The sequence below is a fragment of the Netta rufina genome (assembly GCF_964035555.1).
Source record: "Netta rufina genome assembly, chromosome: 11".
Lineage (NCBI taxonomy): Eukaryota > Metazoa > Chordata > Aves > Anseriformes > Anatidae > Netta > Netta rufina.
The window spans coordinates 19,650,416-19,675,678 of record NC_140134.1 but is presented as its reverse complement, the minus strand read 5'-3'; the positions used below and the strand labels follow the sequence as shown (position 1 = coordinate 19,675,678).

At 59.1% G+C, this 25,263-nt stretch overlaps 1 protein-coding gene across 1 annotated transcript; it reads left to right on the top strand.

The window, feature by feature from the left end:
- Positions 1-1,153: 1,153 nt before the first annotated feature.
- Positions 1,154-24,660, top strand: PCSK6 (proprotein convertase subtilisin/kexin type 6). The gene is made up of 21 exons (XM_084293060.1): positions 1,154-1,343; positions 4,088-4,192; positions 7,371-7,481; positions 7,931-8,074; positions 8,294-8,370; positions 8,694-8,782; positions 11,087-11,259; positions 14,123-14,335; positions 15,353-15,453; positions 16,367-16,470; positions 16,687-16,804; positions 17,706-17,894; positions 18,057-18,193; positions 19,179-19,352; positions 19,730-19,832; positions 20,268-20,464; positions 20,838-20,925; positions 21,129-21,220; positions 22,105-22,234; positions 22,728-22,840; positions 23,226-24,660. The coding sequence occupies exons 2-21, from the start codon at positions 4,181-4,183 to the stop codon at positions 23,321-23,323; spliced, it is 2,463 nt and encodes an 820-aa protein (XP_084149186.1). The 5' UTR covers positions 1,154-1,343; positions 4,088-4,180; the 3' UTR covers positions 23,324-24,660.
- The last annotated feature ends 603 nt before the right edge of the window (positions 24,661-25,263 follow it).

Sequence of the window (25,263 nt, the reverse complement as noted above, 5' to 3'; positions counted from 1 at the left end):
CTGATTTATCGAGCACTGAGGTCAGGTTCACCACGACCTGGCAGGCCGGGTGCCGAAAATTGGGGGGGTGGGGGGCTCACCGGCCAGCCAGGACACCAAGGGCAGAGCCCCCAAACCCAGGCTGGCCTCTGCGTAAAGACCGAACCCCCCCGGGGGGCTCCCCAGCATCCAGCCCCCCCTTGGTCCCCTCCAAACCCCTCCTGAAGCCCCCTCGGGGCTGGCAGTGTTTTGGCTGGGGGGGCTGCAGGATGCCACCGGAGATGCTGGGGGGGTCTGGGGGTACACAGGTGGGGGGGTGAAGGGAGGTTTTGGGGTGCAGTGCTTAAGAGGGGTGCGGGGAGGGCTGCTGGGGGGCATGTGGGGGCTGCTCAGGGCTGGGGGTGCACGGGGGGGTGCGGGAAGGGTGCACATGGGGGGGTGATTTGGGGGAAAAAGGGGGGCACAAAGGAGGGGAGATACCCAGGGGTACCGGGGGGGTATCCAGGGGGTATGGGACTGAGGGGGGGATATCTGGGGATGTGGGACAGGGCGGGATACATGAGGGTACTTGGGGATATTTGGGGGTATGGGGGGGATATCCAGGGGTACGGGGGGGATATCTTGGGGTGTGGGATGAGGGGGATACCCGAGGGGTATGGGGGGATACCCGAGGGTACGGGGGGATATCCAGAGGTACGGGGGGGATATCTGGGGGTATGGGACCCCGAGGGGGGGATACCCGGCAGTATGGGATGGGGGGGGATACCCGAGGGTACTTGGGGATATTTGGGGGTACAGGGGGGATATCCGAGGGTACAGGACCCCGAAGGATGGGGATCCCCGTGCGTCCTGGACCCCGCGGTGGGTACCCCCAGAGACCCCCCCATCACCCAGCCACCAGCGACCGCGGATCCCCACCCCCCCACCACCCACCCCCCTTTATTCCACCTCCCCTCTCCTCCTCCTCCTTGGGCCGGGCTCCCCCCAAACCCCCCCTAAACCCCCCCAAACCCCCCCCAAACCCCCCTTCGGTCCCTCCCCACCCCTCCCGGAGCATCCCCCCGCCCCCGCCGTGCTCCGGGGCCGCTTTAAAAGCCGCCGCTCCCCGCTCCGCCCAGCTCGGCCCCGCGGCGCGCACCATGCCCGCTGCTGCCTCCTCTTCTTCCTCCTCCTCCTCCTCTTCCTCCTCCTCTTCTTCTTCTCTCCTCTGCCTCCTGGCCCTCTCCCTGGCCCTGGGTGGCCGGGGGGTGGCTGCCGAGCCCCCCCGCCCCGTCTATACCAACCACTGGGCCGTCAGGGTGCGGGGGGGCCCCGCCGAAGCCGCCCGCTTGGCCGCCGCCTACGGGTACCGCAGCTTGGGGCAGGTAAAGGGGACGCTTGGGGAAGGGATTTGGGGTTGTGGGGTCCAGGTTTGGGGGGGTTGAGGGGTTTGGGAAAGTTTGCAGCGGCTCTGGGAGAGCTGCGGGGCGCGGGGGGGGTGCTGCTGCTTCCCCCCCCTGTCCTGGGTGGGTTTGTTTTTTTTTTAAAGTTCGTGGTTTTTACTGGGATTTGGGGGTTTTTGGGGTTTTTGGGTGACCCCCCACACCCCGGTTGGAGGTGTCTCCTAGGGTGGAAAGTCCGACCTTGTCCCTGTCCCGGCCCTATTGGGATGGGTAATGAGCGCCAGGGGGCTGCTGTGAAAGGGGGAGGCAAATTGGGGGGGCGCAGAATAGGGCCAGCACCCCCCTCTGTGCCCCCCTACCTGCACTGCTTCCTCCCCAGCTTTACCTACTGGGAGAGCCCCGGCTTTAATTACTGGCTGAGCGTTAATTACTGCTCCGCCATGGGGCTGCCTGGGGTGAGCGTCCCCCTTGTCCCGGCTCCCAGCAGCCAAACCCCAACCCAGCTTTGGGGTTTCGCCGTTGTCGGTGGCTGCAGGAGCATCCCCTGACCCCGCACGCCAGCGTCCCGTGGCCGTGTCCCTCCCTCTGCCCCAGCAGGCTGCGGACCAAGGGAAATATTTCTGCGGTTGCATCAGGGTGATCCTGGCGCAGCCTCCCCCGAGCACCTCGGGGGCTTCCCCTCAGCCGCTCTCCGTCCCCAACCCCTCTCCGGGATCTCCCTGGGGACAGCCCCAATGCCATGGGGGCCTTGCCCTGCAGCCCCCCAGCTGGGAATCCCCACCTTGGGGTTGTTTTTGGCTCCCCAAGGTGCCTGCGTTGGGTGTTGCCCCGTGCCAGAGCCGGGTCCCCTCTCATCTCCCCATGCCCAAGGCGCCCTAAAGCCCTCGGTCACCTCACTGGCGTTGTGCTGGGGGATCACATCGCTTGTTGGGCTTTTATATAAGAGCAGCAAAAAGCCCAGCAGCAGGAGAGGCACCTCACACACACCCCAACGCCCTTTGTTCGCCTCCATCTCCTGGGGCGAGCTGCGGCAGGCCCAGGGCGCTGCGAGGGGCCGGGTGTCTGCGTCCCGGGGGGTACGGCCCAGCCCCATCCCCATCCCTGTCCCCACACAGGGACTTGCCCCATTTTTAACTTGTTTGCTGGCCAGCAGGGTGAGTCGTGAAGGTTTCCAATGTATATGGCAGTCCTGGATGTGGGTGCCCGTGGCTGGACTTGTTTGGGGATGGATTTGGGGTTTTGCTGAATTTTTGTCATCTGGGGGGGTGCTGGCTCTCGGTGGGCTTGCTCCAGGCTTGAATCCAACCACTTGGGGCTGCTGAAGGCAGAAGGCAGCAGCTGGGACCCTTGGGGGGGAGCAGACCAAGTCCCCACGGCACGAGCAGGCAGGGGACCCCCGCTGGATCTGTCCCCAGGGATGTGCCCAAGGACCTGCCTGGTGCTGGGAGGGGAGCAGCTGGCCCCAAAACGCTCTGCCCAGCTCTGGTGCTGAACTCGGTGGTGCACGGCTCCTGAAAAGCGTTTCCCTTGTAGCTGAATCGCTTCTTAGCATTGGGAATTAAATTTGTGGGGTGATCCCCATCGGGAGGGGGTCTCCAGTCTGCCCTTCCCCAGGGAACTTTGAAGCCTTTTGGGGTGCTGGGCTGCCAGGAGGGAGCTGGAGGGTGCCCGTGCTCCTCCAGTGAGCCAGAAGGGATCAGCCTCCATCACTTTTATTTTTTTTTTTTTTTTAGGTGGAAATCCCATTTTTAAGCTTTCCTCCTTAGGTTATCTTACGTTGAAGGGTGCCCACGGAGGTCCCCAGGCCCAACCTCCCTCCCTCCTCCTCTCCACTTAGCCTCCCCCTGGACAAGATTATTTATTTATTTATTTATTTATTACTTTTCCTTCAATAAATCCCACAAGAATGAGGGAACAGGAGCATCCCTGCAGCTGCTGCCTGTCTGTAGGTTGTGGTCCTGCTGCGACGAGCACCGGGGGGGGGGGAGCAGGGACGGGGACAAAATGAGGCTGGAGCTCAGCCAGGCGGGCTGCGGGGTCTGGATCCCCAGGTAAAAAGAACAAGAGGCTGAGTGGCCTCTCCTGAATCCTTCCCCACGTCCCGGCAGGTCTGAGCTTCCCCAAAATCTGGGCGGTTTTGAGACTCCTCCTGCACCTTCCCGAGTGCACGGAGTGGGGCTGCAGAGCAGAGGTGTAAAGGGCGCTGAACGTGGAAGCAGCCCCTGTCTGCCTGGCTCTGCCCGGGGTTTGGGGACATGGGGATGTGGGGACAGCTCGCCCCGGTCCCCACTGTGCCCAGCTCCAGCACGGGGTGGCTCTCGGGGACGCAGATGGGATGCCAGAGGGGTGGTGACAACCCCCTGGGAGCCGGCAGCAGGGTTATTTTGCAACTGCTCTTTGCTGCAGGGTGGGATTTTATTTATTTATTTATTTATTTTGCTTTTTGCACCAATTTCCAACCCCCAGGGGATGGAAGGAAACCCTCCGGCGCTGCAGGCGCCTGGCACAGCCCTGCACGTCCCAGCTTTGGGGTCACCCCATCCCTGTGCCCACAGACCCCCCGGTTGGCTTGGCAGGATGGTGCCGCATTTTTCTGCAAAATCAGGACCTTTCTGCCCCAAAAATAGGCACAAAAAGTTACTGGGGGAGCGTGGGGCTTCCCGAATCTGAGAAGAAAAGGTATCAGCCTTGTGCCCGCCTCCCCTGGTAAAACAAATCTCTTCCAGATCGGGAGCTTGGAGAACTACTACCACTTCCACCACAGCAAGACGTTCAAGCGCTCGACGCTGAGCAGCCGGGGACCGCACACCTTCCTGCGCATGGACCCCAAGGTAGGGGGCCGGGGGGGCCCTGGGGACCCCCATAAAACGCCGGAGTCTCCCCCATAAAACCCCAAAGGCTCCCCGAGCACCGCAGGATGCTCTGAGCCACAGCTCGGGGGTGATGGCAGCGCGTTACCCCTGGATCCCAGCCCCGTTTAAGATGGGTAAAGGCAATCAAGGGTGAAAAATCCTCAGAAGGGACTAAATGCTAACATCTGCCCGAAGGATAGGAGCAAGAAAAGGGGGGAAAACAACCCAAAAAAACCCCTCCCGGCTCAACGAGGCTGCCCTGCGCGGGGTGTTGATGCAGTTGCCACAACATTTGCTGTCTCCAGGGTTGCTGCGCGTGAAATCATCGGCCGTGCCGCGCCTCGCTTCGTCCTAGAGCAAGCACCCGAAGGGATTGGGGCTGCAGCTGGGCTGACAAAAAGCTGTGGGGGGACCGGGATGGGTGAGCACGGGGCGGTGCAGAGGGGGAAAAAAAAAAAAAACTCAGGTGTGGCCGGGGAGGTGGCTGTGAAGACGCCGAAGCCGCTCGCCCTCGGGGAGGCAGCGGAGCAAGCGATGAGTTCCCACCTACGATGGAAACGCGCCCGTTTAATGGGGTCTGGGAGCGCTGCTGCCCTACAAGCCGAGCCAGCTGGCTTCCTGGCTGCTGAGGCTCAGCTCTCCGAGCTCCACGGGCTGATGTTGGAGCAATGAGCTCCTGTTCTTGGCCGCCACCCGGGGTCCAAGCCCTCCTGGCGCGCGCTGTCTCCCCCCCCCCCCCGTTTCCCCTGCGTGTTTCCAACTCGTTTCGGAGGTGTCCTGGCATCTGGACGGCACCGAGCTCGCGTGCACAGCGTGGATGAAGCGAGCACAAAACCAAAAAGCCCCGCGAGGCATGGGGAAAACGCGGCGTCTCGGGCTGGGACAGCGAAGATGGAAACAAATCGTGCAGGAACCCCACAGCCCCGGCGCGCTCGGCTCAATCGTTTGCAGATGTTCCACGTCTCGTGGCTTCCAGGGGGCTATTGTTCCAGCCCTGGCCTTTATGGGTCTGCTCCGCCACAGGGGTTGGTGCCGTGGGGGCTGTGTGTCCCCCCCAGGCACTGGCAGAAGGATGGAGACGAAGCGTGCCAGCCCCTGCGGTGCTGATCCCCACGGGGACACAAATTCTGCCCCCCCAGAGACCCCTTTTTGGGGTGATGGAGCTGCAGCTGGTGGCTGCTCCCTGTGGGGCTGGTGTCAGCCAAACGGCACGGCGGGGGGTGGGAGGATTTAGCAAACCCAGCAATTTTTTTGGGGGGCAGATTGTGGCGGTGAGAAGACGCACGGAGCACGGCTGCACCATGCTGTGGGCTGCAGCCTGTGTCTGGCACCCAAAAATGCCAATTACTGCGGTGAGGTCTAATAGAAAAGCAGCACCAGGGGATGGCACAACCCCATAGCAAACCCCATAAGCCTCCAATTGCTTTTTGGGCTTCGTGGGCATGTGCTGGAGCCACCTGCGTTGTCCCAGCTCTGCGTTTTACCTGCTCCGTCTCCAGCTGAACGAGCCAAGCTGTTGCTTTCCTGGAGGTGTGAGGGGTTTGTGGCCTGGTTTTCACCCCCTGGAAACCCTAAAGTGGTGCAAAAGCTGCCCCTGTCCCCAGCCAGGGCCATGGCTTCAGCTCCGTGGTGCCTGCACCTCCTCTTGGGTCCTCGGGTGCCTCGTTAGCGCTAATTAGGGCCGGCCAGCAGGGCTGGGAGGGAGCAGTGAGCCAGGACCCCAGGCTCAGGACTGTGGCGTAACAACTTGGGCCGCTTCTTGCAGCAAAAAGCCATTCTTTTCTTTTTTTTTTTTTTTTTTTCCCTTGTATAATTTCCGAGAAGCTTCCCCCCCGTGAAGGGCTGATGGAAGCCGCTGGGAATTTCGCAAGCCCCCAGCAGGGCTGGCCCCGGGCTCCTTCCCGCTGCTGCTGCTCATTTTCGGATGCCAGCGGCATCAATTTTGGCACCGACTGCCCCAATTCAGTGCGGTGATGCCACCAATTTGACTGTGAATTAAATTAAATTAAAGATCTGCTCCACGCAAGGCTTCTGGGGCGCATCCTGCCTCGTGCGCTGGCTGCGGGGCGTTTGGGGTGAAGGTGCCGCATCCGAAGGCGAGGGCTGGGAGACACGGCCCGGGAGCACTGCTTTGAGGAGAAAAGCCATGTAATTGGGCACATTCCCTTATTTAATCCATCTTCCTTTAAACCAGACCGTGCAGTTGCATTTTTATTTTCCCTTCCCATATTCAAATCCATCGCTGCATAAACAAAGCGGCACTATCAGCAGCCGAGGTGCTACGGGGAGATATTTTCATATGAATTATGTTTTTTTTTTTTTCCTCGTTTGTTTCAATGTGTTTTTATTTTCCTGGAGAATATATTGGTTTAAAAGCCAAGCTCTAGGCTGGAAATGGCCTGGTTCGATACGCCCCGCTCCCCCGGCCGCTTTGATCCCGGTAAATCACAGCCATAAAGCCATAAACCAGGCGAGGAGAAGCTGCTTCAGCTGGCAGCTCCCGCGTAAATAAGCCACGCAAAAACTTGCCTTTTGGGTTTTTCTTATGCTTCTTGAAAAACCTTCATCCAAAGAGCTGAGCCATCCCCACAAAGGCAGCCAGCGCCACCAAAAACCCTGAGCCATGGGGGGCAAAAAGTTTTGGGGGAGGTTGGCTCCGTGGATAAGCTTTCCCTTCTACTCCAGCACAGAGAAAGCTTTTGGGTATGTGTTTTATAAACTGCTCCTAACCAGCCTTGGTTTATCTCTGTGCCTCTAACCTCGGGAGACCTGAGACCTCGGGGTGCCCCCGTGCCACCCCCGTGCCCTCCTGGGGCGCATTTTGGCACCGCTGGGAGCCCCCGGGCTCTATTTGCTGTCCCGTTCGGCTCTGCAGCTGGGAGCAGGATGAGCTCAGAGCGAAGCCAAGCTCCTGAGCCCCTCCTAGCAGCCGGGCTTCTCCGAGGAAGCGCTGCAGCACGCGTTTTGTCTCCAGTGGGACCCCCGTGCGTGCTTACAGGCTTCGCTCAGCCGGCACGGTCGAGGCACGCGCTCGCCGGCGATGTGTTTTGCTCCGTGAGAGGGATCAGTTCCCGGGCTCGGAGCCCACGAGGAGCTGAGCTCTGTCTGTCTGGCCGTCTGTCCTCCCAAAACGAAGCCTCTCTCCGTGTGCTTGCAGGTGGACTGGCTGCAGCAGCAGGAGGTGAAGCGGCGGGTGAAGAGGCACGTCCGCGGCGAGCCGCACGCGCTGCCCTTCAACGACCCGGTGTGGCCCAACATGTGGTACCTGGTGCGTGTCTCCTCGCCGCCCAAAGCCTTCCAGCCCCAGGAGGGGCCGGTTTGAAGCCTGTAGGGCATCAGCATCCCCAGGCTGTGATCCCCACGCGGGTGTTTTTCCCCTTGGTAGAGCCGCAGCCGTCTCTTGGCAATGTGGTTTTCCTCCTGCCTGCCTCATCGATCTGTGTTTGACAGGGAAATTTGTTTAAGGCTGAGCGCAGGGAGGAAATGGGAACTGGAGAACTGAAGAGCCTGAAGTATTTGAAAGGGGGAGAGAGGAGGAAAAACGGGGAGGTGGCGCTCCCAGGGCCGGCTGCTGCCGGGGAGGTCGATCAAGGGGGTGAAGTTGTAACAAATCTGTGAGTTAGGTGGAAGGAGCGGGATGGCAAAACGTTTTGGGGGTGATTAAATGTGCTCTGAGCTGGGTGGGCTGGAAATCAGGCTCTGTGCTCCTGCCCGCAGCACTGCGGGGACAGAGGCAGCCGCTGCAGGTCGGAGATGAACGTCCTCGCCGCCTGGCAGCGGGGCTACACCGGCAGGAACGTGGTGGTCACCATCCTCGACGACGGGATAGAGAGGAACCACCCCGACCTGCTGCAGAACTACGTGAGTGGGGCGCCCATTGCCAGGGCTAGGGGGGAATTTTGGGATGATTTCAGAGCCCGAGCACAGCCGCAGCCTGTGCAGCAAGAGGCTGGGAGAAGAGGGTTTTGAAACGCTCGGGGTGTTTTTAAGAAGGAAAATTGGGGATTGGGGAAACCCCAGCAGGGTGGGGGCTGCTGTGCTGTGCCGACAAGCAGGACCTAATGGCAAAACCTTTTTCAGGACCCTCTGGCAAGCTACGATGTCAACGGGAACGACCACGACCCGACGCCGCGCTACGATGCCAGCAACGAGAATAAGTACGTTAATAATAATTAATAATAATAATAATAATAAAGTTTCAAACGCTTTCTGGGCTTTGGTTAAAGCAGGACTGGGCTGTGGCAGCGGGGGGGAAAGGGAAAAGCTAAATGGCACTGCCGGGAGTGAGGTGCATTGGGGTGCAAAACGCACCGAGCGCATTTCCTCCGTCCCCATCCCTCGCTGGGGCTTTGGGTAAGGGCTCTGCAGCTCCTGGGGCGCTTTCTTCCACTACCCAGTCCTTGGGGCTGGCTTTTGGGTGCTGGGGGGGGGGTTGTCCTCGGCCGTGGGACGTCTGCTGACGGGGTTTTTGTCCCCGCAGGCACGGCACGCGCTGCGCAGGGGAGGTGGCGGCGGCGGCCAACAACTCGTACTGCGTGGTGGGCATCGCCTACAACGCCCGCATCGGAGGTGAGGCTGGCGCTGCCCGCGGCTCCCTGCCCTTTGTGTCCCCCCCCCCAGGGGCGTCCTGCTTGGGGGTGGGCTCCCGGGGGAGGGGTAAGGGGGCGGTGGGGTGTTGTCCCCCCCCCGAATTTTGCCGGGAGAAGGGTTTGCGCTCGGTGATGTCGGCACCAATGTGGATTATCGAGCCTCTGGGCAAATCCTGGTGGGGGGAGCAGGGAGTCTGGGGGGGCTGTGGGGAGGGTGGGGGTCCCCAGATACATACAGGAGACCTGGGGTTGGGGGGGATGCTGGCTTCTTGTGTTTTGGGGTGGAAACCTGCTGCTGGGGTCGTGCCCTCACCGTGAGGCTGATCGAGAGTGGAGGGGTTTTGCCCTAAAAGTCTTTTTTGGGGGGGGGGACTGTGTGGTGGCACCAGCACACTGTGGGGTCAGCGTCTGTAAATGAGCTGCTCAGGAGCAGTCTGGGGACCCCACCACACCTTGGTGGGGAAAGCAAAATGCCTGTGGAGGTGTGGGGGGGTTCAGGCCCTCATCCTGGCGGGGCTACGGCAGGAGAGGGGCTTGGTAAAAGGGGTCTGCGCCCCCCCGACACCCCCATATTGGGATCCTGGCCCCAAGCACCCGGGGTCTCAATCCCTCGCATCCCAGCGTTGCATGGAAGCTGCTTCCCATGGGGAAATTGGAAATTCCTCGGTGCGGGGCTGGCCGTGGGGTCCCCGTGCTGGGAAAACCCCGATGGAAGGGGTCTTCCTGGGGAGGGCAACCAGGGGGGGCAGCAGGGTCGCGAAGGCTGCTCCCGTTTCCCCAGCGATGTCCGTGGAGATGAGCTGCTTGTTGCCTTTATTACGGCTCCTGTCTCAATTTGCTTCCTTCCTTGGCTCCTGCGTGTGCGCTCCTGCGTCGCTCGTCGTGCGCCGTGGGCGAAATCCATCGGGGTGCCCCAAAAAGGGCTCCTGCGCCTCTCCTCTCCCTCCTTGACGCCTGTTTTGGAGGCTGCTGTCACTGCCTGCGTGGAAAGCAGCCCGTTTAGCTTCCAGCCTCTATTATCCAGCCCTGGGACAGGGCTGGGTTTTCCCTCCGGGCTGCATTTTGCTGCGGGGTGGAGCAGGAGCGGGCTCTGGGGGCTGTTGGGGCGTGCTCAGGACCCGGCATCCATCCCGCGGCTGCTTTGGCGCTGGGTGCCGGCACCCGGCCCCGCTCTCCACCTCTTCCCCTCGCCTCTTCTCATTCACACGGCAAGGAAAGGGAAGGGAGCACGGCAGGGAAAGGGAAGGGAGTGCTCAGGAGCTGCTGCGCTCCCCCCTCCTGCATTTTGAAGCTTGTTTTTGGCCGGCTGGGGACAGCGTCAGAAAAATGTCTTGGAGTTGACCGTCGTCCAGAGCGCAGCTGCGGCTGTAACCACATCTGCCCGCGTTTGTTTTCGTTAAGAAATGCACATGTGGAAAGGGGGAAACGTGGTTTTGTAAGCTGGAGTCTCCCCGGATGGCGAAACGCGGAGCTGAAATTCCCGGCACCGGCTCTCCTGGTGCTTGGGGGGGGGGGGTGGGACGGGCTGGGGGCTTCCCCCGATGCTGATAGCAAGGCTCTGGGATGGTGATAAGGCTCTGGGATGGTGACAAGGTTCTGGGACAATGACAAGGCTCTGGGATGATGGCAAGGCCCTGGGACAGGCACTTCGTGTCCCTCTCCAGCTGCTGATGCCGACGGCATCGTTTCACCCAGCTCTCAACCTGCGGTCCCGATTCTTTCGTGTCCCTTCTCAGTCGGTTCCTGGCCACGTTGCTGTGGGGTCAGTGTCCCTGAGGTGTGCCGGTGGCGTTACAGGGACTGTGGGCTTGTTTCATGGCTTTTCCTGCAGTGGTTGAGCCCCTCCTGGGGCTGCTGCTGCCCCCGGCACCGTCCCGGTGGTGTTAGGGGCACGGGGACGGGCACAAACAGGGGTCCCGGTCCTCCTGTGGCACTGGGGGGCCTCAAGCATCTGGGAAATGCTGCCCACACCCAGGGACAGCGGGGTTCTTGAGTTAAAAGGGGAAAAAGGGGAGAACAAGCCTCTAGCACGGGGAGTTTGGGGCTGGCAGCGTATCTCTCCCCTGCTAAATCTCTCCAGCCCAGCCCTGACGGAGCTGATTTTTTTCACTGCTGCCCCAAAACCCCAGCTGGCGATGAAGCCAGCAGGGCAGAAAGCAGGAGCAGAGATCCCAAAGCAGCGCCCAGCCCCTCACCGCCACCACCAAGGGCCTTTCGATTGCGAGCCTTGCGCTTTCCACGCGAGCCGTCCAGCCCCTAACGTCTGATGTTTTTGTGCTTTTAGGCATTCGTATGTTAGATGGAGATGTAACAGATGTTGTCGAAGCGAAGTCGCTTGGCATCAGACCCGATTACATTGACATTTACAGCGCGAGCTGGGGGCCCGATGATGACGGGAAGACAGTTGATGGACCCGGTCTGTTGGCCAAGCAGGCTTTTGAGCATGGCATTAAAAAGGTGTGGATCGCGCAGCGCCCAGCCGCGCTGGCACTCCTCCCCGGCCCCGCGGGACCCCTGCCCGGCCCCAAAACCCCAACCCCGAGGGTAAATCCCCCTCTGGTGGCTCCCGGTCCCCCGAGGGACTCGGTGGCGGCGGTGGGACCCCGCACGTGGCCGGAGCATCCCGTGGTGGGATGCTCCAACCCAGAGCACCCCATGGGGAAACCCCACGGCGAGGTGCCCCCCACCCGCAGCCTCTCCATCTCCCCCTCTCCACCCTCCCCAGCTCCCCGTTATCCTCTCCCGGGGGGTCACATGCAGCGTTTCTGTGGTTTTCCACCCAAAATTGAGTTTTGTGGCCAGGGTGGGAAGCAGGTCCTGCCTCAGGGTCCTCCAGGGCTCGGGGGTTGGAGGGGTGGGCTCGGCGCTGGCTCGCGTGGGTGCAGGGAAAATTCAGATTGTCGTCCTCAAAGCTCTCCCCTTCTTTAATATATATATTTTTTTAAGCCAAATATTGGCTAAAATCACAGGGCAAAGCCCTTCAGTGGCCCCTCAGTGGGTACGTGGGGTGGTGGGGGGCACAGGGTGGGCTCCTCCTGTCTTTTTGGGGCAGCTCGGGGTCGGGTTTTGCCTCCCCAACCCCATTCCTCCCTGGGTTTCCTCCTGTCCCCGCGCCTGTGTTATCTCTCAGGAGGGTGGGGTGGTTTTCCCACTATTTACTTGATTTCCTGCCGGGGCGGTCGGGGCCGAAGAGGAATTCATTGAAGTGCCTGGGAGTTCACGCCGTGTAAATACAGCGAGCAGACTGCTTTTTAGAGCTTTTTTTTTTTTGTTGCTTTTTGTTTTTTTTTTCCATGCGGGAGGGAGCCGGCGGCAGCGGGGTCCCCGCCTGGACCCGCCGTTGCGGGAGGATTTCTCCAAATCTGCTCGGATTTAAAGGCTGAGAGCAGCAGGGAGGGGTTGGGCGAGGGGGTGAGGACGGGTCCTGCGCCCCTGGGTGCCCTCTGTGCCCATTTCTCCCCACCCTGAGCCCTCCCTGCTTTTATTTCCCCTGTTTTTTTGGGGAGAAGCAGGATTTGGCGAGGGGCAGCGCGCCCCAGCTTGGTGTTCCCAGCTGGTACCGAGCTTATTTGGGTTCCCAAAGCTCCTGTCCCCATGGGGCACCCCCATCCCGCATGCACAGCCCTTAATTGCCCCCCACCTCCCCGTAAATAACGAGGGAAGCCGTAGGCAGACGGTGACAACCTTCAGCCCGAGCCACCGGCTGTAATTGAGTTATAAATCCTTCAAATCGAGCTTTTAATGGAAACGTTCAAATAACCTTTATCTGCTCGCCACAGGGCCGTGCCGGGGTGATTTCTCCTGGCGGTTCTTGCTCCTCCAGCCACACCTTGTTAGCTCCTGAGCTAATGGGCTGTATTTATCCTGGTGCTAATTAAGCATTGCTGAGTGGCTGCCCGAGCCCTGGCAGTGCTGCAGGAGGAGGGGACGCTGCACGGCCGTGGTTTGGTCCCAAATCTCCTCTGGGGAGGGGTTTTGAGTGGTTTAGGTTGTGTCTGCTTGTGATTTTTATTTCAGTGTTGCCACGAGCCAGCGGTGGTTTCCTTGCTGATGGCTCTTGGTGGCCACCGTGCGCAGCCATCCGTGTGTCCGTGCCGCTTGTCCATCTGCACGTCCACACGTGTGGAGCTTGAGAAACTGGGACCAGGGCTCCCAGCAAGCTTTTTGAGACACAGGGCAGCACGATCATGTCCTTCGTGGTGGCTGTTTTCCTTACAGCTCCGTCCCCCCTCGCTAGGAAATACTCAGCGTGCGCCCAGGGAGCGAAACCCTGCGTACAGCAGGGCAGGAGCCGGGCTGAGCCCGAGCACCAGGGGCAGCTCAGAGCCTCTGCCCTGATTTGGGGAGCAGGTAGCACAGCAGCCCTCTCCCCGAGTGCTTCGGGAACACGAGGAAGCCCAGCGAATTCCTCTGCCCTCACATTTTTTTCCGCCGAGGCAGAGCCAAGCAGTGGGAGGGAGGCGAGCGCCGGACCTGCCTGGGCGAGCTCCCCGGGGAGGATGGGGCTCGCCCCGGCTGCTCCCGGCCTCCGCGGAGAAAGGAGAGGGAAGCAGCCATTTCGGGGAAGGGGATTTTAGCAAAAAGGAGCGGGATACACCAGGCTGTGGGGCTGGGCTTCGCCAGTCGGCGTCGGTACGTGCGCTGTGCTCCGGGATGTCCCCAAGCACCGGGACGTGCCATAAGGCACCACCCAAGGGACAGTGAATGGGGGCTTCCTGTGCTGCACCGCCAGCTTCATTAGGGGCCCCAGCTTCATTAGGGGCCCCTCGTTAGCAGCAGGGCTGCTGTTCCCACCCGGGACTTTCCCCAGCTCCGGGGAGGTCTGCGCGGCTGCTCCCGTCCCCATCCCCTTGCTGGGCTGCCGCAGGCGTGCCCGGTGGGGATGCTCCATCAGATCTTCCTGCCAAGCCATGGGGGAGGAACAAAACAAAACAAAACAAAACAAAAAGCCTTAAAGATGCCTTGCAGGAAGCTTTCGTATGGTTTGGGTGGGCGGTGGGTGCGTTCCTGATGGGCTCTGTGGGCTGCAGAGAAGCAGGCATGAGGTTTGGGGGGGGTTCGTGATGTTCCTCCTGGATGTATGGGATGGGGTGACCCGGCTGCTCTTGCACAGGGGGAAAAAAAAAAAAAAAAACCTGTACCTTCATCCTGACCCCATTCTTGTGCCCTCACCAGCCCCCCAATCCTGCCCCAAACCCCGGGTGATGCTCAGCACAGCGAGGGCTGCGCCCCACCACCATCCCCTCGTCCCCGCGCCGTTCCCCGCCTTCATCCCACCCAAACCTCGCCTCTCCTCACCCCTTCCCCTCTCTGCCCGCAGGGTCGCAGGGGGCTGGGCTCCATTTTTGTCTGGGCGTCGGGAAACGGCGGCCGGGAGGGCGACTACTGCTCCTGCGACGGCTACACCAACAGCATCTACACCATCTCCATCAGCAGCACCACCGAGAACGGCTACAAGCCCTGGTACCTGGAGGAGTGCGCCTCCACCCTGGCCACCACCTACAGCAGCGGCGCCTTTTACGAGCGGAAAATCGTGAGTTTGTCTGCTGCGTGGACGTGGCGGGTGGGTTTTGCTTGGGTTTTGGGTTTTGCTTGGGTTTTGGGTTTTGCTCGGGTTTTCTTTTCTTTTTTTTTTGGGTGAGAGTGGAACTGCTCGGTGCAGCTGCGGTTGTTTCGTGCTTGGGAAGAGCTCGGAAATCTGAGTTTTCCCCCATGAAAAAATGCAGAAGTGGAAATATTCGCCTGCCCCCCAAATCTTGTGCTCACTTTCGTATTGTTAAGAGAAAAAAAATGTGGGATTTGGAGGATTTTAGCTTGAGACAGAGAATGAAGAGGAGGGATGGAGGCGGTTGGCGGGGATGCATTAAGCCCAGCCAAAGCCCTTGCCGTGCTGCAGGTGGGCGCAGCAGGCAGCAGCAGTTTTGGCGAGCAGCTCAGTCAGGAACCGGGTGCCACATCCCCTCCAGAAATCACCAGGATAACTCAAAACCCAGCAGCCTTTAAAAAAAAACAAGTAACCAACTGGGCGTCTCTGCCCACCTCCGCTTTCTGAGCTTCTAGCGCTCAAGCACCCTGCTCCTTCCTGAAACAGAAGAGCTGGAAATGGCTTTCTTTTGTGTTTTTGTTTTTGTTTTTTTTTTCCCCATGCAAATGGGAATTCTTGCCTGATGCAAGGAGCTGGAGGAGCTTTTAAGGAGCTTTTAAGGACAGCGTTTGATTCGGAGTGGCTCAACCCCAGCCCGTGGGCGCGTATTGCTGCCAGCTCTGCTCCCACCCCAACTTCTCCTCCAGCTGATCCACAGCAAAATTCATTCATTTTTTTTTAATTTTCAAATACTTCTTGCACCTTTTAGCAAAGGCAAATGTCAGTATAGGTGTTTTCTCACGTGCCAGATGTGTCTGCAGACCCTTTTTCGGGCTGATGCTGTGGCAAGGGTTTGGTATCCAGACCTCAGCTCCCCATGAGCCGCACCGTGAGCAAACCTGGAGCTTTGGGGTCGGTGCCGGGAGCACCTCGGGCACCCCGGGGCTGCAGCTCCTCTCTCCCCAGGTCACCACGGACCTCCGGCACCGCTGCACCGACGGCCACACCGGCACCTCCGTGTCTGCCCCCATGGTGGCTGGCATCATCGCCTTGGCTTTGGAAGCCAAGTAAGTGTTTTTTTTTTCCTCTGAGGTGGCTCGAAGCAGGGCAAAGTCGCTCTGATTTGCTCCTTTGGGGCCGGGTTTGATGCAGGGCTGTTGTTTGCAGCTGATCTTCCCACAGGTGTGTTGTTGAGCTAATTCTCCACCCGTCTGGTGGAGAGTTGGGCTTTGTGGGATGAGCTGGGCTTTTCGCTCGGTGCCCCGAAACTGCTGACAGCCAGGCACTCAGGCTGCGGGCCCCACTATGATGAGAAGGAATAAATTGAATTTTGTTTTCCTAAACGCTGTTTTGAGAGCACTATCCATCACAGCTCGAGACGCTGAGACTGTCGGGAAAGCAAGCATGGGAAATTCTTCACAAATATCCCTGGGTTGGGGTTTTGGGTGATCCCGAAAGCACCCAGCGCTCAGTGTGCAGCACCATGAACACAGACATCACATAAACCTTGCCTGAGTTTTTTTTGGAAATATTTAGTGTTTCACTTTTATGATAAATGTGCAACCCTGGGATTTTTTTTAGCACTTTTTTTGCCATTATTCCTAGAAGGGGAGGGTTTGTGTCAGCTTGTGTTGTCATTGTGCTTCATTCCTGCAGGAAATGGGGAAAACCTTTGGGATTTATATATATATATATAAATATATATATGCGTATGTATGAATGTGTGTGTATTTATATATATATATATATATATAATAAATATATTTAGTGTGAGAGCTAAATAACCTTTTCTAGGAAGAAATCCCTGCAGCACCCATGCACGCAGCATCCCTGGGTTGCTCCCCCTCTGCTTGGGCACCCCCCAGGCAGGGGGTGAGCATGGAAATAACCACTGCACGCTCTACGTGAGCTTAAAAAAGACCCTTTTTTAACCCAATTTTGGGGTCCCTGCTGCCTTTCCGTGACCCTGTCTCCTTGCAGCCCCCTGCTCACCTGGAGGGATGTCCAGCACCTGCTGGTCAGGACCTCGCGGCCGGTGCACCTGCGGGCAGCCGACTGGAAAACCAACGGAGCAGGGCATAAAGGTGAGCACTCGATGTCCCTTTTGGCAAGCAGCGTCCCACCACGGGCTGCTCCTGGTGTTTTCCTGCCACCGGGGTATTTTTGGGGTGTAAACTGGGCAGGTCGATGAGCTCCGTGTGTTGGAGCACCTCCTGCCCCGGCCGGTCGGAGGATGCTCGAGGAGGAGAGGAGGGTCTGGCAGGCAGAGCGGGGGGTTTCTGAGCCTTCTCTCTTTCCAGTTAGCCATCTATATGGCTTCGGGCTGGTGGATGCAGAAGCTATTGTGGTGGAAGCCAAGAAGTGGAAGACGGTGCCCCCCCAGCACGTCTGCGTGGGAAGCCTGGACAGGGTGCCCAAGTGAGTGGTGGGCACCTTGGGAGAACTGGGGCTGTGAATTTGGGGTCAGTGTGAGCCTTGTGGGCAAGCCAGAGACGTTTCTCCTCTTTTTTTGGTGTCTGAGACACTAGTGCAGGAGGTCCTGCAGGAGCAGCTCCAACAGGGGATGGTTTATCCCTCCCTTTCTGTGCCTCCACTCCCGGGGCAGGGGGATCAGGCTCTGCAGTGACCCCTGAGTCCCTGTAGGGCTTTTGGGGTCCTCTGGGGCAGCCCAGAGCCTCCGACCGAGGCAGGCATCCCAGCCAGGCAGTGCCTCACCTTGCAGCAAGCTGCTCAGCGGGGCAGCACAGCCCCTTTGGAAAGCAGTGAGTATGCAAAGCAGGAAGGGACTCGGAGCCAAGTGTGTGCACGAAACTATTTATCTGATACAGACACTAATTACAACCTGGAGAGGAGCTGCGCTGGTAATTGCAATAAAGAAGCGCCCTTGCAAGCCATGAGGCGTAGATCTTAGAGGCAGTTCAAAAGCACCTCGCTGCCGTTGAGCAATTCAGCGTTTCCCCCTGCGAGGAGGATGGCGTGGTGCTGGAGGAGGCGATGGTTTGCTGCTCTTTGCCACGGAGCAGTGCAAGGTTTAAACACAACCGGGTGTCTGCTGATGGGAACGCAGTGTTAAGAAGGAGTCGAAGGAAATAATCCCAAATTTGGTCTCATTAATTAGTCCTCTGCTTAACATGAGCGTTATTAACCCCTCGCTCCAGCCATTTCTACCCAGGGTTAATGGCATTTGGGTTCCCAGCTCCCATCGGTGGGATTCAAAAGGGCTTTTTAATCAGCAAGGAGCAGCCATCGCCTTGGTGCCTGGTGTTTTTGAGTGCTGGGGAGTTGTTTATTGATGAGGATTGCCCCCTGCCCCCGGCAGGTACATCCGCCCCGACCACGTGCTGCGCGCCAGCACCCTGAGCAGCGCCTGCAGCGAGCAGCGCGAGCAGCACGTGCAGTACCTGGAGCACGTGGTGGTGCGGCTCAGCATCGCGCACCCGCGCCGCGGGGACCTGCAGATCAGCCTCATCTCGCCGGCGGGGACCAGGTCGCAGCTCCTGGCCAGGAGGTGAGAGCAGCCAAGGGAGCCTGCCCGAGGTTTTTGGGGAGGTGGGGAGCGCGCGCGCGGGGGCTCCACGCAAAGGTGGGTGCGCGCGGGGGTGTTTTAACGCATCCTTAATTCAGCAAAACCTCTTCTGATTGACTGCGGTGTTCGTGCTGCTCCTTGCAGGGTTTTCGACCACTCCAACGAGGGCTTCAAGGGCTGGGAGTTCATGACGGTGCACTGCTGGGGGGAGAGGGCGGCGGGGGAGTGGACGCTGGAGATCCAGGACACGCCGTCCCAGGTGCGCAGCCCCGCCGCGCAAGGTAAGGGCACAAAACCCCGGGGGGGGGGCTCCCAAAAGTGGGCAAAAAACACCCAAATGCTGTTGTGCAAAGGCTGGGCCGAGCCAGCAACAGGTCTGTGTCCCCCCCCCCTTCTTCCCCCTGGTGAATTTACTGCAATCGAGAGCGAGGTTTCCAAAATTAAACCGTACCGAGGCACAAGGAGGAAAGGCGAGAGCTGTAATTTTTGGGTGTTTGTTTGGCTTCGCTGCTGGAACATCTGCAGCGTGGGCTGGTCGTGCAGCAGCAGCAGGGGGGGATGATGCCCTGTCCCCAGCCCTGCTGTGTCCCCAGGAGCCGAGCTGGCAGGATCCGACCCCGAGGAAAGGGGCAGCGGGGCACGAAACATCGCGCCTCAGGCTGGTGCTCCTTGTGGGGGCGTGCAGATTCACCTTAGCACTGCCAGAAAGCCAGCAGCAAATTAAAAACCTCACCCACGCTGCTGTCTGGCACGTGGGGGTTAATTGCCCGGGAAGGCGTTGCTGTTTGCTGCCACGAGCCCGAAATCTTTTTGAACTCGTAGCAGCAGCACTGAAACGCCCCCCCCCCCACCCCGGAGCTGCTTTGCCCTCCGGGTTTAGTTTTCAGCTGGTATTTCTGATCCCCTCCCACGAGGGGAGCGAGCTGCACGCTGCCCCGGGGCTGTGCCCTACCTGGCTGTGCAGAAAAAAAACACAAAAGGAGCACACGAAACCACCCCGTAAAAATGAAGTAGAGAGGGTGAAACAGGGAGATGCTCGTGGCCAGGGCTGGTACCTTCCCTCTGCCACTGGTGGGGAGCTGCCCTTTGTAGGCACTCGGTTGTGAAACTGGGAGGTGAAAATGTAAAGTCAAAGACAAATGGGATTTTATCACAATTGGGGTAAAATTTGGGGTGCGGGTTCAGCGCTTTGGGTGGCGCCAAGCTCGGAGCGCAGCGTGGGTCAGGGTGAGCGTGGGTCCGGGTGACAGAGCCTGTGCCCCGCAGGGAAGCTGAAGGAGTGGAGCCTCCTCTTCTACGGGACGGCCGAGCACCCCTACAACACGCTGGGGAGCCCCCAGCCCCGTGTGAGGACGCCGGAGGCCCCGGAGATGGAGCCGTCGAGGGCGGCCTTCCTGCAGGGCCAGGTGGAGGTGGCGGAGGAGGAGGAGGAGTACGCGGGTAAGAGCCACGGGGTGTCCCCCAAGTACCCCCAAAAGGCAAACTGGGGTGAACTGGGTGGGCTGGGGGGGGGTTGGCAGGGAGGAGGAGTGGTGCGTGGGGCAGCAGGATGGCGAAATTAGAAGGTGGGGAGAAAAAAAAAAAAAAAAAAAAAAGCAGCCTGTCGGCGCTGCCGCCACAAATTGGTGCCGGGAGCGGCTGGGGAGGACAAAAAAACAAACCCAAACCCAAAAAAATCCCCTGCCCACCACCCCGGTGTGCACAGTGAGATGTGTCCCCGTGTTCGGCTGCCTGGGGAGGGACCGGCTGTGCCCTCCCAGCCCGCGGGGGTCCCTCCTCAGCCTCGGTCCCCGTGCCTGAGCTGGTGTCACCTGCAGGTCCCTGCCACCCCGAGTGCGGTGACCAGGGCTGCGACGGCCCCAGTGCTGACCAGTGCCTGAACTGCATCCACTACAGCCTGGGCAGCGTGAAAAGCGGCAGGTGAGGGGCTGCGGGGTGTCTGCACGGGGCAGGGAGCCCAGGGGATGGGTGGAGGGGAGATGGGGGAGGCATCGAGGGGCTCTGGCCCGGGGTAGGGTGGCTTGGGGGACACGGAGCTAGAGGTGAAGTCGTGCTGGGGTCGCAAGGGACAGAGCTGAGGTGCCAAATGACTTCTGAAATTGGAAGTTTGTTATTGTCCTGCCGAAGCCAGGGCTGGAGGATCCCCAGCTCTGCGTTTCAGAGCCACGGTGTCCAAGACAACCTAAACCTGAAGAAGAAAACGAAGCAGGGAGGGGGATGCAGCGTTTCGGGAAGGCCCCGCCGCTCTCTGGGCTGTGCGGGATGCGACAGATGCGGGGTGGGCAGGGATGGGAAACCTTCAACACCAAGTCAGGGGCCGAGCACGGAGCTCGCAGTGCCTCTCTTCCCCCCCAGGATGTGCGTCAGCTCGTGCCCCGCGGGGTTTTTTGGCGACAAGGCAGCGCGGAGGTGCCGGCGGTGCTACAAGGGCTGCGAGAGCTGCGTGGGCAGGGGCCCCGGCCAGTGCACGGCGTGCAAGAGGAGCCTCTACCACCACCCCGAGATGGGCGCCTGCCTGCCCCTCTGCCCGCCCGGCTTCTACGCCGAGGAACGTAAGGGCGCTCGTAAACCACTTGTAAATCATCCCCCGGGTGTGCTCACACTGTTTGCAGGAGGAGAAATCCCCTCCGCTGCCCCGTGCTGGCTCTGGGACAGCCCCGACCTGCTGCCTCTGAGGATGGAGGGGGCAAAACGTGGCCACTCAGAGCTGTTAATTAGAGGGAATTGTTATTAATGATCCTAGCTGCCTGCTAAATGTATTAATTCGTAGCACGGAGTGGCAGAGAAGGGCACGGGGGGCTTGCTGGGGGGCCACACGTCCCATCCCTGGGCTGTGCGGCTCTGCCCACCGATGGCAAAGCCCTGTCCAGGTGCCATCCTCACCTCTTTGGTTGTTCTTTTTTTTTTCTTTCTTTATTTGGAAAGGTCAGAAACGCTGTCTGAAATGCCACCAAAGCTGTAAAAAATGTCTGGGCGAGCCGGATAAATGTACTGCATGCAAAGATGGCTTCAGGTAAAACACCAGCACGGCGTGAGGTTTTATGCCTTCATCCCCGCGGATCTGCCAGCACCCCCCAAAATATTGCACCCAGCGGGGTACGGTCACGGTGCCGTGCTCGGGGAGCAGCCGGGGTGCAGGGAGAGCTGGGGATGGGCTGCTTCGGGTCCCTGCAGCCTGTGGTGTGGGTGCCAACGTCCTTTGTGCTTTGCTGGCAGCCTGGCGGGGGAGAGCTGCGTGCCGGAGTGCCAGCCCACCATGTACCTCAGCCGCGAGCCCCGGCGGTGTGAGAGCTGCCCCGCCGGCACAGGTACGTCCTCACCCCCAACACCTGCACGTGAAAACCCCCAAATCTTTGGGCTGCGTTGTTTTCCCTGCTTCAACCCCCCTGGATAACCGTGCCCGTGGGGAAGCGCCCCGGGGATGCAGCTCAGCAGCATCCCCGGCTCCCACGCGTGCACGCTGCAGGTGCTGGGATGCGTTCCCGTTGGAAAGGCTTTTAGGGAGTTTTTCTATTTTTATTAGAGCCGTTCTTTATTTCCTGCTCTCCCCTCTGAAGCCAGGTGCTTTGGTTTAATAAGGTTGCGGGGGAGGCTGTGAAACCCTCCCGGAGGGATGGAGGATGGCTCGGCAGCATGTAGAAATGTCAGGTGCCCGACGCGTGCTGGCCCCAGGGCCCTGCCCTCCCCACACCCACCCGCGTCCCCAAGTTGCCTGAATTTTGCCCTTTTTTTGCCGTTTGAAAGCCCCACTATTTTCCGTGGTTCGTGCTTGTGTCTGCTCTCAGCATCATCATGGATCTGATAATGTGATCTCTGGACAAGTCAGGCTCAGTGCTCAATCTCATTCATCACACACGGGCAATTGCCTAGGACTAAACCCCAAATATTTATTGATCCCGTTGGCGAGCGAGGAAGGGGATGGACTCCTAATCCCTTAAGAAAATGACTTCCTTTGTAATTCTTATTCCAGGCAGTGTAAATATACTTCACCACAGGTTTTTTTTTTTGAGCCCTTTCCTCTCTCCTTTTCCCACATAACCATTTCTCTGGAGGGAACGGGGAGGGGATTTCAACACCATGTCCCCAGCCGAGCCCATAACCAGCCGCAGAGGGCTCCCAGGGCAGGACGCCGGCTGGGTTTTTGGGGTGGGAGCAGGGTGCAGGACCCCATCAGCATCTTGTTTATCCGCAGGGCCAGGCGAGGAAGAGTGCACCCCCTGCTCCCCCGAGGCCCCCGCGCCCCAGTGGCGCTGCGTCCCCGCCTGCCGGGAGGGTTTCTACCCCGCCGACAGCCACGGGCTGCCCAGCAAGGTCTGCAAGAGGTACGGTGCCTCCTCCCGTGGGGAACGAGGGAAAAATCAAAACCAAAATACAAAATTAAATGAAAACGAATGAAAACGGCTCGCAGCTGGGGCTGTTTACGGGGAAATAAATCCATAGGGCAAGGCAGCGCCAAGCTGGCTCCCTCCTCTTTGTTATTTTTTTTTTTATTATTTTTAAGAGCCACCCAGCCAAGGTGTCTTAGGGCTACGTGGAGGGGCTCAGCCCTGGCCCCAGGCTCCTTGGGGAGGCGTGGGAGGGAGGGTGATGATATTTAGGCAAATATTCCAGCTCTCAACCAGAGTCTTTGCCCTGCGGCTGTGGCATTAACCCGTTCCTGCACCCAGCACGGGGCCGGAGGTGCCGCAGGGGACCCGCTGAAGCCTCCTTAGGGCCGGCGTGCCAGGGAAGGGCAAAGGCAAAAGCACCGTGGGAGCTCCAGGAGTTTTCCCCATTTCGGGTGGCCGGCTCAGCGCTGCGGGGTTTCGTCCCCAGGTGTGAGGACCACTGCTCGGCCTGCGAGGGCTCCAGCGGGACCTGCATCAGGTGTAAGGAAGGTTTCAGCCTCCTCGGCGGCTCCTGTGTAACCAACGAGACCTGCACCAACGGTAAGAGCCCGTGGCCTAACGCCTGGCTGCAAAAATTGAGGGTTTCTGGGGATTCCCTTCATAAGGTAAAGCCCAAAGCTGCCGGCTTCCCGGGGCACGGCTGCGGTGGGCACGCTGGCAGAGCTGCTGGATGTCTGCCTGTTGCTCAACCCCATCCAAGCGTTTGTACTTTGCTGTGTTTTAGTCTCGGGGCTAATTCTCCCACTCTCTGCAAAGCTCCTTTGTTCCTTCATTAAACCCCCGTGAAAGATGCCCTTAAGAAGCGACTCCTTTGCAATTCTCTCTCCTCAAACACTGGAACGAATTGCGCCGCCTGTTACGTGCCATGTTTGTTTATTTAAAATGTTAATCTGCTCTCTTTTTCTCTTGTTCCTCGCCTCGCCAGCTGACAAGACTTTCTGTGAGATGGTGAAATCCAACAAGCTGTGTGAGAAGAAGCTGTTTGTGCAGTTCTGCTGTCAGACGTGTCTCATGGCCGGGTAAAGTTCAGCGGCTGCATCCAGGACTTCCACCGACTGCCAGCCCAGTTTCGCCAAATGTTTAGGACAAAAGTTTATTTTTTCAGCTTCGGGAGAGTTTACATGGTGCTGTCAAGCGTTCCCTCGTAAGTTTGATAGCTTTAATATCACTGTCAGCTCGTTCCTATAGCAATACGTTGAGCAGAGATCGGATCGTAGCCTGAATGACCGAGCCCGGTCAGGCACCGTGCAGGCGGTGATATTAATACTCTCAAACACTCCTCGTGAGCAGGGAGCAAGGCGTGATCCGTGTACCCAAGCTTGGTTCTTCGCAGAAATCCTACTGACGTGCGCGGCTGGCGGGAGCCCGGCTGCTGGGACACGAGCCGGGGCTGAGCCCTGCTGGGTGACGGTGCCAGCGCCCTGCACTGCCAGCAGCCAGCGCCGTGCTCAGCACCTGCAGGAAAACGAGGAGTTGGGTGGCTCGGGAGCAGGCTGTGCAGCCCACCCTGCCACCCCCGTTTGGGTTCAGCCCTCAGCGTGGCCGTAACCGGAGCTCCAGGGATCGAGGCGGCTCCACGGGCAGGCAGGAGCTGTGTGTCCACAGGGAGGTTCGGGGGGGGGGTTCATCCACGTGGAGCAGCCTGGGGGGCCGCAGCCTTACTGTAAAATGAATTTCCCTCCCTAATTGCTGTTTAGTTCAGTTCTGGAAGGAGCTAGAGCCGTCCTCTGGGAGCTGAACGAGGTGGCTTCCCAACCCGTCCCAGCATTTCGCATCACCGTCCTTCCCCGGTTTGCTGGTATACCTCTCACAAACCCTCCTGTTCACGGCAGTGATTTTGTTTTTTTTTCTCGGGCATCTGTTTCAAAAAAAAAGAGACATTCCAGGGATCTGGCCAGGAAGCTCTTAATTCTGCAAAACCCTCCCCCGAAACAAACCTTTTCATGCTCTCTCTTAATAGTGCGTCATGTGGTGTTTATATAATTGTGTTTAAAATATCCCTGGCTATGTTGTTTTACAGATTTTTTTTTAATAACTTATACAGTCCTTGTTTTCCTCTGTAGACTATTTTTTATATGGGGAGCGGGGAATCTTGTCTTACGTCCTTATCCTCTCCGACCTTGCCGAGACGCTCTTTTCACCAGACGTATGTAAACAGCCTCCCCCTGCGCTGCATGTTCTGATTTTTCATTGTTAATAGATTTAAGGAGTTAAACCTCTTGCCAGGGAAACTCGCAGTGCTGATTGTCACCCGCTCCTCCTCCCGGAGCTGGGCTAATCCCTGCTTGTTTTCGGCTGCGACGACGCGCCCTGCCTGGGCTTGCCCGACAGAGCTTACCTCCGCCAGGCGAAGGGGCGAGAGCCACACCGCCAGCGGCGGACCAAACCCTCGCAAAGACGGAGCTTTGGCGAACCGACCTTTAAGTTAATAAACTATTGATCTCCCCTCAGCAACGGGTCTGTGCTTTTCCCAAATTCCTGCCTCCGGAGGCAGGTCGGGGCGGTGGTGCTGCACCTCGCTTTGCGTTGCTGCCCTCGCTGGAGCCTCTCCCATCAGCCCAGCTCCTGCGGGAGAAGCGGCTCCTGAGCAGATGGTGCACGTGCAAAAAAGCTCGTGTTTCTTCTCAAAAAAGGCCTTTTGCCTGCAGAGCTCACAGTGCAGTCCTGGCTGCAGCATGGGCTGGTGGCCATGGGGCCACCCTCTCCTCTCTGGCTGGGGACAGAGAGGAGCTGCTGCTGTGGTGGGGATGGAGGGAGCCGTGGAGCCTTTTTGGGTTTCTTTTACAGGGTTTTACCCTGGGTCAGGCACCCAGGATAGTGCCTGGGTATCTGGAATTGAGCTTTTTAAGTGTGAAAAGGGAAAGAACTGAGCCCTCTCATGAGGGAGTCGTGGAATATCCCGAGCTGGAAGGGAGCCACAAGAATCAGCGCGTCCAAGTCGAGGGAAGATGCTGTCTCAGAGC

What these genes read in the sequence shown, in the direction of transcription:
- PCSK6 (XM_084293060.1), top strand. An exon ending in GCCTTGGCTTTGGAAGCCAA is followed by an intron (nt 15,454 to 16,366) that starts GTAAGTGTTTTT and finishes GTCTCCTTGCAG; the next exon opens with CCCCCTGCTCACCTGGAGGG. An exon ending in GGCAGCGTGAAAAGCGGCAG is followed by an intron (nt 19,833 to 20,267) that starts GTGAGGGGCTGC and finishes CTTCCCCCCCAG; the next exon opens with GATGTGCGTCAGCTCGTGCC.